This window comes from Akebia trifoliata, chromosome 10 (assembly GCF_017979445.1).
Source record: "Akebia trifoliata isolate Shusen 1 chromosome 10, ASM1797944v1, whole genome shotgun sequence".
In the NCBI taxonomy this organism is placed as follows: Eukaryota; Viridiplantae; Streptophyta; class Magnoliopsida; order Ranunculales; family Lardizabalaceae; genus Akebia; species Akebia trifoliata.
In genome coordinates, this window is record NC_141384.1 from 664093 (window position 1) to 675949 (window position 11857).

Below are 11857 nucleotides of genomic sequence, written 5' to 3' on the forward strand. Positions count from 1 at the left end.
CTAACCTTACTAAGTTAGTAAGGATTTCACCCTTACTAAGGGTCTTTGGACTCACCTTGTGACATCAAAAACATGATCAATGCTTCAGAGTTGTAGAGGACAAAATTTATGAACTTTGAAAAAAAATTCAAAAAAAATTATTTTTTACCGTTGAATTTTAATTTTAAATTTTAGAATTAGATAGAAATTTGATAACCATCCATTTTAAAACATTGGATCAAGTTCAAAAAAATAGACTTTTGAAAGAAAAAAAATTGAATCTAAATTTTTCAATGAAATTTAGAGGGTTTGGTGTGGGATTGTTAATGTGGTAATCCAGTAAAACGTCGCTTACTAAGGCTTAACATCTTTAGTAAGTTAATAAGGTTATCAAATCCCAATTAAAAATTAAACTACGTCATTTATAGTTGAAAATAACATTTGGACGTTAAAAAAATTCATCTTACTTGCACATCAAGTTGACATCAACGACAATCATCTATTCCGACATCATGATGCTGATCTCATGCTCTTTGCTCTTCTATATCTCTCCATCAAAGAGAGAAAATATCCATACCTTTCTACCTAATTTTTGTCTCTTTAAATTTAGTTGGGATGTTATAAATAAAGTTGAGGTGCCAATAGAAGTTCTCCTTAGAAAATTTGCAAGGAAGAGGGACATTAAGTATTATAGCACTTAGGGAGTGTTTTGCACAAAAAAAAACAAAAAAATTCCCCAATCTCTTCTCAATAATACTTATTTTTTAATTTCAAATAAAATTTATTAACAAAAAAAAAAAAAAAATCTGTCCTTGTTAATAATTTTCTTCAACCTCTTCTCAATAATACTTATTTTTTAATTTTCAACCCCCAAATTCCATCATTTTGTTCTTGAGGTTTAAAGGTTGAAGGGAAAAAAAAAATTTGAGTTTGAAGATTAGGGCAAAAATTTTGCCCTACACCCTAAAGTGGTGGAATACCAGGGGTTTTTGGATGGATATAAATTCAAGACGAGGGCATTTCGGTCATTTTATAAGTCCTTCGACCGAAACAAAAGGTCTACCGTTTACGTAACACAGTACATACTACATAGTACTTAATTACCAAAATATGAAATTACATAATAGTCCTCTCCAACTCCCAAACCCCAAAAAAAAAAAAAAACTAGACAGCGGAGATCATCGAATCACTGTTACAGAGATCAAACCCAAACCAGACCCCATATGGTATGTAAGTGTTGTAGTAAAACGAAACCTTGGGATAATTAGGAGCATAGATCGTCACAGTCTCTGGTATCCAACCATCGTATCCTGTCCTATATAGATACAGATTACAGATACGATACAGACACGGCCCATATATATCATACGTGTCTGTCGAACACCTCTCGAACGCACCTGACCTTGGATCATCGATTCTCGGCGCATAAACCTAATTAAACGAACAAAAAACAAAAACAGACACAAACCCAGATTTAGAAATCTGTGTTTCTTTAATGGGTAAGGATTAATTTCTCAATTTTAAATTTAAAAATTAAATAAATTATGAACCTGGTTGCCGTAAGCATCGCCAAATGCGATACTGATTTGGTCTCGAGTGTATCTTGGAGAAGAGCAGCTTGTCTTGATGCGAACTGAGTATAAACATTGGCTTCCGAGTTGGGTGTTTTGGATCTTGAAAGATCTGAGCCGTTGGGGCTGCGGAATGATTGATTTGGATTCAGAGAGGATGAAAAGGAAGGTAAAAAGGAGGAGAAAGCAGAGACTTTTGGACATTTTTTTTTCTTTTTTCTTTTTTTCTATTTCTTAGAAGGGAAGGGAAAACCCCCATTTGGTTATATATGGGCAGGATTGGGGGGTAAGCCTGGGTTTGCACTTTGCACACACATTTGCTGTTAAGAGTTGTAGGGGTAATTTGGTCATTTAATTATTAATTATAGGTTTGGGTAGTTGCGGGCATGGTTTTTAAACTCGGTATCGCGTCTCATCTCGTTCAGTTCCGATACCGAGTCATCTCGGACAAGTTTTCCGATACGTTTGAGACGTCTCACAAGATAACTCGAAAATTTGTACATGAGTTGTAAAACTCGGTCAAAAAAATCACTTTGTGAGTTGGTCTTGTTCAACTCTGATACCGAGTTAACTCGGGCGATACGTCTCGGTCTCGGACGAGTTTAAAAACCATGGTTGCGGGACGAATGAAAAAAATACAAATGAATGCAATTTGAACCGCTCACATCCTTTTTTTTACATAATCAGGATGGGGGGGGGAGGCGCAAATTACTTTTAACAGATGTAGAGGTAATTTGGTCATTTAATTATTAATTATAAAGTGAAAATTGATTGGAATTATAGGCTGATTGTTTTAAATCTTAGTTTTTGGCCTTAGTCTCCAATGGATCATCTAGATTCAAAATGCCACAATCGATTTTAACTAAGCTTGATGCTTTCTTAACTTGTTTATTCTTTTTCTAATTTTTATACACTCTTTTCTTCTTTGTTTTTTTTTTTTTTTTTCCTCTTTTTAATGAGTCCTGCTGGAGAGATCTCAATATCACACATCCTGACGTGAAACTGTGCAAGAACCATAGAAGCTTTTTCACACATCCTGACGTGAAACTGTGCAAGAACCATAGAAGCTTTTCATGAGATATGAGTTAAAAAGCATCTACAATTCTTAAAACACTTTCAACCATTTTTCTTTTTAACAATGAGTATTTTTTCTTTAAATAATATTATTTTATTGTAAAGAAGGGAATTTCTATTGTTGTTCTGTTTTTCGTGTAGGTGAAGGCATTGTAAGATCCAATTGATAGAATTGGATCGTTTTTTTTTTTTTTTCTTTCAACAGTGATAATCCACAAAAATGCATCTTAGGAAACTTTATTTTAGCCATTCTTGGATATTAAATGCATGGAAGTAACCCCACGAAACAATGAATTCCTTGGGACAAACCTCCTAGGCCTGATTGACCCTTGAGTCTTGATTCAACCAATTGCGCGTAGGACTTTCTGAGAGGGATGGTGCGTGTGACCATGGGATTAGTCTCACCTGAAGGGTACCCACTATAAGCAAACAAATAAAAAAGCACATGGAAGTAGTTCAAACTATTATAGCTATCTTAATGACTCGTTCTTGACCTTTCGGCATTGAGCAGGCGTCAGTCGTACAATTTTGCGGAGACCCATGCTTGCTTTTGGTAAACAGTCACGCAGGCCTATCACTACAACCCCCTTTCGTGAGATGGCACTCCTTCGCCCGATGTTACGGGGCTATTTTATCAAGATTGCGTCCCAAGGTATTCTCTACCTACCCACCTATGTCGATTTCAGGTACAAATACCCTTTTATTGAAAATCATTCTAACTTTTCCTGGGAGTAAGGTATGGGCTACTTCAGCGCCGCAGCGTAATTGTAAGATATACTTGTAATTCTAGGTTTAAAATGTGTATGTCATTTCCATCCAATCTCTTCTCGAAGATTGACACAATAAAAGAAGAGTTTTTCCTCAATTCGCAAAGGATGTTTAAGCTTGAAAATCCGCCTATAACATACACAGATGCATATAAGCCCTAAACATACAGCCACAACCATTGAGGCCACATTTAAAAAACATCATTCTTATTCACAATTGAAGTTCAAGTTTTTTGAAGTATATGAAATGGCAGAAAAGAAAAGATAAGAAAATGTTTAAAATGCAAACAGAGACGCCAAAGCTTGCGTCATCACGTGACTTATACATGATGAAGAGGACAGCGGGGTGGCTTACACGTCAAGATAATATCAAACGGAGGATCTCTCCTGAGTATTGGAATGATTTCTCAGTCTCCTCCAAGCAATGGTTTTTCTCTTCTCTAGACCAGCTCTGAATATATCGAAAGATTAGCATTAGAACTTTGTATAATTAACTTAAGGAAATTTGTTGGGAAATTCAATAGGTTTAGTTAAAGTGAACAACAATGGCACGTAAATAGTTTGCTGAGTATAACAGGAATTACAATGGGGTATCCAGTAACTACTTACTTCAGCAACTCTGTTGAGCTTCTCTCTCACATTCTGCAAAAGTTGAGAAAGGTCACCATCCCACTTGTAGAACGCCAACTCCTTCTTGTCAAGTATCTTCTCAGCTACCTAAAACAGGAAAAGTTAAAAGAAAAATGAAAAAGAAGGACGATTATGTCATAAAAGACAACGTGGATTGTACAGTGGCACATTTCGACCCATAATTCGGGAATCAGAGTGTTAGAATTTACTTTTTATTGATACAATTTATAAGTTTTATTCTGCTCCATTCATCTTGACAAATAATTCTTCAATTATTTGATGAAATATGTGAGATTCCTAAAGCCTACATTCCATAAAATCCATGAGGCCCACTCTGGCTATCGGTCAGGACTTTCAGCAATATACCCATCAAGAGCAAACTAATAAAATGATCTTAACCATCTCATCTAGAGCTAAAATCTGGGTGAAACGCAAAGAAATAAAAACAGACAAAAGAGAAGGAAAAATTGATGGTTGTGGAAAGTTAGATGTCCAAATTTGAGCCTAAACCAACCTCGTGAATTAATATTTCCATACCTTTCTCCCAATCATTCTACCACCCGCAGTGTGGGCGAAATATATGTTGTAAAAGTGGCAGAGGAATGCTTGAGGATCTTTCTCCGACAAGTCTTTGAGATAAGTAGCATAGGACAGCCCAGGAGCAGATGGTTCCGGAATGGCATAACCTTGCTCTTTGAACCATTCCAGATCTTTAGCCAAATTCTGAGATCTTTCCAATCCTGTATTCCTGAATTCAGCATCTACAACCAAAGTTTCATCAAGTTCAAGTCTGTCATAGGTGAACTTGTTGAATGGAAAGATTCAAAAAGACACTAAAAAACCCGTATGTATATTTGTGAGAAAATTGCACTATTCATGATAATTGAACGCTCTCTCTCGTCATAAGGTTTTATAATGTACACATGGCAAACAAGGTCATTGATCAACATGGCTCAAATGACACTTTCTAGCAAAACTCACATTAGACGGACATTTGTAGTTATTATAAGCAATTAAGCATATGTAAATATGTAAAATGGTACTGACATCCGTGACCAAAGAGTAGAGCATGTACGTGTACGAGTGCAAGATCACGGGAGCACCATTTTTAAAAAACCTCTTAGGTCGTAGTGTGCCTTCAAAGCGTTATATATTAGTTCAAGATAACAAGTCAGAGCATTATCTTGGTTGTTGTTTGTATAATTTTACTTACATCACTTGTTCTCTCACTATCTGCACTGTTACCTGTGTCATACAATTTTGTGTTTCCTCTCACCCTTTCTATGGGTTGACTAGAATCACCAATTTTGCTACTCTATTAATCTCACAACCTCAAACTAGCTACAACCAAATGGTTATTGATCGATATTATTATTATAATATTTAATAATAATATATTCTTGACAATTGAAGTTTTGTATACTTTGGGATGTTTCTGATGAATTTTACGTTTTAGGAAACATTTTTAGTTTTTTAACATTATAAGAACTTGTTGCCTCCTAGTTGCAATAATCACTAACATTTCATTATAATCACTGCTTTGAGCACATTAAAAAAAATCAAATCTGTTTAAGAAAAGCAAATATAGTTACAAGGTGGATGGAACAAGGTTCTTCATTGAGAGTGAGTTCCCAATATTTGGAAGTGGGGACCTAATATTTTGGAAGCAATGTTTGTAGAAGGATTAGATCCCAATGCATTAGGAGAGAGGTTTGGGAGCAGGAGTAAAACCCTAACAGAAGGACCCAACCACTAAGGTCCTAAAACAACAAAGTATCCCCACTAATAATTTTCATCCATCCCTGACCTTCAACAACATGAACGGTAGTATTTGTAACAATAAGGAGAGCTATTCTTCCACTTTAACATTAGTATGGAGAGGGCAACACTGAAAATCTCGTTGCCACACAATTCTTGTTCATTTCTCAATGCTACCCTGAATAGAGAGCAATCCAAGTAATGGATTGACTCATCCTGATTTATGCTAAAAGATGTTTCAATGCACAATAGAAGCACACTTAACTTATAAACAATCCATCCTTTATAAATCCAAATCCAGTACTCAACACTAACCTAAAATTAACAAAACCTTCAACAAAAATGTAAAATAAATCAATGAATCTTCAGAGAATATTCCAAAAACATAATATCAAAACCAACAATATCACACACACACTCAATCCAAGTAATAAAAATTAAGTACAAACATACATACCAAACACATTAAAATTTTAATCTAAACACATAGATCGATCAATTTTAAACTACAAATATCAAGAATGAAACTCAATTCCAAAATAAAAAATTAATCCAAAACACAACAAACCCATTAATTAAAAGAAAACCAAAATTAAGAAATGGGTACTAAATAAACATTTGAGAAAGACAGCATAAAGGATTACACGAAGGATATGCCGCCTTTTCGAGGATCGACTCAAGAGTATCATAGACGACCTTACTGTCCACTAAAAATTTCAGATACCCTTCGATCGATGGTTCCCATTTCATCAAAGGCTGCCCCTCTGGTTCCTTCTCTCCTTCTTTAGCTTGATCCCTAGTATGCAATTTCATCGCCACAAATCTCATTTCCTCCACAAATCCCTTCGCCTCTCCTGGATATCTCTTCTTGGGTTTTTCAGCCGTAGTTGCAGAAACAACAACAGTAGTCTTGTATGGCATCTCAACTCTCTCTCTTGTGCTCTTAACAGAGAACTTTGTTCTCAAAATCATGGATTGAAAGTTGGGATTTTTTATCGAAAAGGATATGAAATTGGTCTGACATATCGAGGTTGTTCTGAAGTGGGTTTTGTTCGAAAAGGTCTTAGATTGGAAATTAGGTATCGCAGAAGCCATGAAAGACGAGAATTTTTAGATTAAGTTTGAGAATTTTAGGGTCTTCTTTTTTTTTTTAAGATTTGAAGAGAAAATGAAAGGGTGAGAACGATGATGATATATGGGTTTGGCGGTCGACTTGAATTGGAAACTCACTTATTCTTGCAGGCAAGTTGAATGTATAATAAAGAGTCGTGATCCGGAACATTGTCCCGTTCCTATAGCAACATATATTATCTACGTGGCAAGTTTTGATTGGATTTAAAACACATACTGTTAGTGGACGGATTATTTAGGAGTCCAATGTGTTTTAAAAGCCAACTAAATCCTGCCACGTAAACACCATTCCTATTCTTAAGGAACGGGACACCGTTCTGTATCCTGATTCGTATATAAATTATAAATTTTGGGGTGTCTGCCGTTTTGGGTTTCCCAAGAGAGCACCGACCAACATCCCAGTGGATCATTGCTTTTTGAAATATTTTTGAAGCAGTCCCCCCATCTTAATTTTGTTTATAATCCTTATACTTTTTATTAATTAAATTTAAATTCATACGTCATCATTTTTAATTAAAATAATAAAAAAAACTTTTAACCTTATTAATATAGTAAAATTTTAATCCTTACCAAGGGTCGTTGTACTTATATGGATAACCACATCACCAATCCAAAACTATCAGTCCACTAAGTTTCATAAAAAACAGAGATCAAAACAATAAAATTCAAAAAATAAATTTTTTTTAGGTTGATATAAGTTTTTTAAATTTGATGGCTACCAAACTTTCAAATAACTCCCGAACTTAAAATTTAAATATAACAGTGAAAAATAATTATTTTTGGAGGATTTGTATTTTCAAAATTCATATATTTTTGTCCACTACAATATTGAAGCATCCAATCATGTTTTTTGATGTCACAAGGTGAGCCCAAAGTTAATTGGACACAATAAACTATTTTAAAGAAATACCTTTTCTACTAACTTAGTAAAATTTGAAATCTTACTAAGGGTCATTAAGTTCAAATGAATTACCAAGGTTTTTTATTATGAAAAATAAATCAAAAAAGTAATTTATGTAAAACAAATTATGCTTTTTGAATGAAAATAATTTCCTTGAAAATTCAAATAAAAAAATGAAAAAAACAATGATGAACAAAAAATATTTTTCTAATTAACCTACAAAAATAAAATGAGGTGTTTCGAATTTTTACTAGAAGAGAAATATTTTAAGATAGGTATTATTGGCAATCCAACTTTTGCTTATTACACCCCAATGAAAAATAAAGAAAATAATTGAATGGTTGAGAATAAGTAAACGTTGAGGTTCCAATAGAAACTCTCTCATTTTTTTCTTTTATTTTGTTTTGGGTTTTGGATTTTATATGAACATTTTTTTAATAGTAAAAACCTACTAAAATTATTTGAATGAGTATTATAGTATTTATTATGTTGAGATTGTAATTTGAGGCAAACCTTAGTAATAAATAAAGAAACTAGGTGAATGGTTGAGAATAAGTAAAAGTTGGGGTGCCAATAGAAACTCTCATTTTTTTTCTTTTCAGATTCTTTTATTTTGGATTTAAGATTTTATATGAATCTTTTTTTTAATTGTAAAAAGCTACTTTAGCTAATTCCGAGGCTCTAGGCTACTACTTCTCCCAAACATAGAAACCTAAAGTAGAAGTTGGAAACAGCAACAGATAGACCTAACTTTAGCTAAATCTTTGTAATGTTTGAATAATGTGTTTTAATTTTTAAGCTGTATTTAATGTACCTAGTCGTGTGTCTTTAGGGCACATGTTAACAAAACCCAATAAAATAATATTCATTTTAATTGCAATCCAATACGGTGTCCTATTCCCATAGTTAGGAATGGTGTCTACGTGTCATGCTTTGGTAGAAGAATAAGTGCACATAACTTGGTTAGTAGCCCAAGGTGTTTTAAACTCTGACTAAAGCATGTCACATAGATACTTTCCTATTTTACAGCAACATGATATTGTATTGAGTCTCGAGTTTATTCATTTTTCTTAATTTTATAAAATAAATAGAGTTTGCTTGCATTCTCTTTGGGGGTTAAAAAAAAAAAGTTGGAGGAGTATTATTAAACAATCTTTGGGATTAAGAGGGTAAATGAGGAAAATTAATAAATTTTGAAAGAGATTATAAGCAAGGAGGTAAAGAGGTAAGGACATCATCTTGGGGTTAATGGGGCAAAAGAGGAAATATAGTAAAGTTAAAGAGATATTATTTAAGAAAAAGGTAAAAGAGAAAAGACAATAAAGTTGAAGGGGGTGAAGAAAAAATACAATAAAATGGACCCCACTACGTTATAGTTGGATGAGACGTTTATCCTCATCCATGTAGTTGAATTGGAATCTGCAATTGTATTTTATTATATAAATTAGAGTTCGCCCATGCCATAAGCACAAGCATCCTTTTAGGGTTTAGGGGTGAAAAAGAAAAATAAATAAATTTAGAAGGGCATTATTGAAAAATGAGACAAAGGATTATGGTTCACATTTTGATTAAAGGGGTAAAAGTGGAAAGATAGTGAAGTTAGAGAGGTATTATGGAAAGGGGAAAGGAGAATAACAACAAAGTTGAAGGAAATGAAGAGGAAATGCACCATTATAGCTAAGGGGGTGTTTATCCCGTACAAGTATGCCCTGTTGTTGTATTTTATTATATAGATGTCTATGTTTTTCATGAGAAATATTATATGTTGTATTTTTAATAAAAACATTGAAAAAGTTCAATAAAAAATCTTTATAAATAACTCAACTCTTAGTGTTGTATGGGGCAGGGTTGCAATTTGGGCAAGCAAAACCCAAACTTATTTGGACACACTTAGCTAGGATTTGGGCTCCAACTTGAGAAAAACAAATTTACTGAATAAAATCAGATTGCCTAATTTGTCTGAACCCAAACTTAATATGATTATAATTTAAAAATACTTTTAAATATTTTTGTTTCTTTCTCATTCATAATTCATATTTCAATTCTTAAGTAATCAACATTATTATTATTTTTAATGTGAGCTTTGAAATAATTACAAATTTAATATTTTTTATATACATACCACTTCTCTTTATTGAAGTCATTATCATTAGTAAATCATTTAGTATTACTTAGTGAGGAAAGTACCAACCCAAATAATCCGACTTGGATTGGGCCTAAGTTGAGCATTTCATACCTGAGGTCGGGTTGATCGTTGGTGTCTGTCAAGTGTGGGTTTGGCGGAGTTGAATACCAAACCGGCCGAGTTGCTGCCCTAGTCTTTAATGTCTCCTTTAATCCTCTTCTTCTTTTTCACAAGCACCTTCTCTGGCATCCGAGATAAACGTGGGCTTTGACTAATTAAAGGATGGTGGTGCATTATCTTTGAGAGACTTGTGATAAAGACCGATAATCATCTTCATGAAGATTATTTTGGGAGAATATTGACTTCGGTCCATAAAGGATAATGGAAGGTATAATGGATTATAAGGAGTGCATTTTTATTTTTATTTTTGAAAAATACTGGAGTGACTTCAAAATTTACATTGATTTACACTTTGAGAAAGTCACTGTGAATCATCTATCATGTTGACTTGCTCGACATATGAAATGATTTGTTCGAAATTTTGAAAATAATGATCAAATTAAAGAAAATTCAATCAAAATCAACTGGTTTTTTAGCTTTTGTTGTAAAATTCTCAGTAATATAAATAGCTGTTATCCATTAAAAAGACAAGATTTTATGACTATCGACTAATCCACCTTATAGAAAAAATTATTCAAATATATATGCCAATAAATAATTTTAAAATGATTCAAAAGGTTCGACTTGTCGAAGACAAGATAACTTGGAACAGTCAACTTGATAGCAATAAGGGGCAAAACAATACAAAGTTTCAAAACCACGGTGGAGAGTCGCTAATAATTAGCTAAGCTCTCAAGAAAAGCAAAATTATTTTATGAAAGGGATCAATCGGTCCTTAGTTCATTTGATTAAAATTGGGATCCCAATTCAAATCTTGATGTTGCACATTTTTCTCTAAGGAAAATGCTTTACTGCTTGCTTGGACACTAGGTCCAACACCTAACAGTGCATAAAGAACCATTGATTTTTTAACTTGTATCTCAAGGAAATAAACCTATAATTATTTGGGCACTATCAGGACAACTCAATGTTGGATTCAGTGCCCAACGCAAATAGTGTAGCACGACTCTTTTTCTATTTAGGGTGGCAAACAATATTCGATATAAATGATGAACCATCACAATCATTTCTACCTTAATTTATCACCTATTTAGGAGTGGTCTCACATTTTTTTTTAATTCAATTTTAATTGTACCATTCCTAATTTTTGAATCATCCATCTCGGCATTTTCATTTCTGTTATGTTTTTTCTTAAACTCCCAAACATTCAATTCCACAAAAACATACCATTATCCAATCGGATTTGAAGTTTAAGATCATAAGATATATAAATTGATGTTTTAAAATGATTATCTAAATTTTCTTTTATCTTTTTAAGTAGGAAAAACACTTTCCTTACTAACTTAGTAAGATTTTAAACCTTACTAATAGTCATTTTGTTAAAATGGATTATCACATTACCAATCCAACACCACAACCCTCTAGATTTCAAGAAAAAATTAAGACCCAAAAAAAAAAAATATTGGGCATCACAGAAGGTTTCGAAAATGGATGACTATAGAACTTTCAAGGAACTACTAAATTTAAAATTAAAATTCAACGGTGAAAAATATAGATCATATTGTTATATGTTACAAGGTGGGCCCAAGGACAAGTAAGGGTGAAAAATACAAATCATATTTTAAAATTGATGAGATGCCCCCTTGACCTGAGTCTTCTTCCATAAGATTAACATAAATGACTCAAATATCCTCTACCAACTACTTCTACCAATCAGGCTCGTTCAAGAATGACGAGCAATAGAACCAGGCAACATAGGTTTATGCTACGATTTTTAGAACACTGGAAAGGGAAGTCAATG

The 11857-nt window shown here is 33.3% G+C and overlaps 2 protein-coding genes across 2 annotated transcripts; both read right to left on the reverse strand.

Moving 5' to 3' along the window:
• Positions 1 to 979: 979 nt before the first annotated feature.
• LOC147392568 (embryo-specific protein ATS3B-like) lies at positions 980 to 1802 on the reverse strand. Its single transcript, XM_086457025.1, has 2 exons — positions 1530 to 1802; positions 980 to 1410 (listed from the first exon to the last, which is right to left on the reverse strand). The coding sequence occupies exons 1-2, from the start codon at positions 1752 to 1754 to the stop codon at positions 1144 to 1146; spliced, it is 492 nt and encodes a 163-aa protein (XP_086313151.1). The 5' UTR covers positions 1755 to 1802; the 3' UTR covers positions 980 to 1143.
• A 1779-nt stretch (positions 1803 to 3581) lies between these two features.
• Positions 3582 to 7002, reverse strand: LOC147392569 (heme oxygenase 1, chloroplastic-like). The gene is made up of 4 exons (XM_086456733.1): positions 6424 to 7002; positions 4559 to 4782; positions 4001 to 4108; positions 3582 to 3842 (listed from the first exon to the last, which is right to left on the reverse strand). The coding sequence occupies exons 1-4, from the start codon at positions 6872 to 6874 to the stop codon at positions 3750 to 3752; spliced, it is 876 nt and encodes a 291-aa protein (XP_086312859.1). The 5' UTR covers positions 6875 to 7002; the 3' UTR covers positions 3582 to 3749.
• Between the last annotated feature and the right edge of the window lie 4855 nt (positions 7003 to 11857).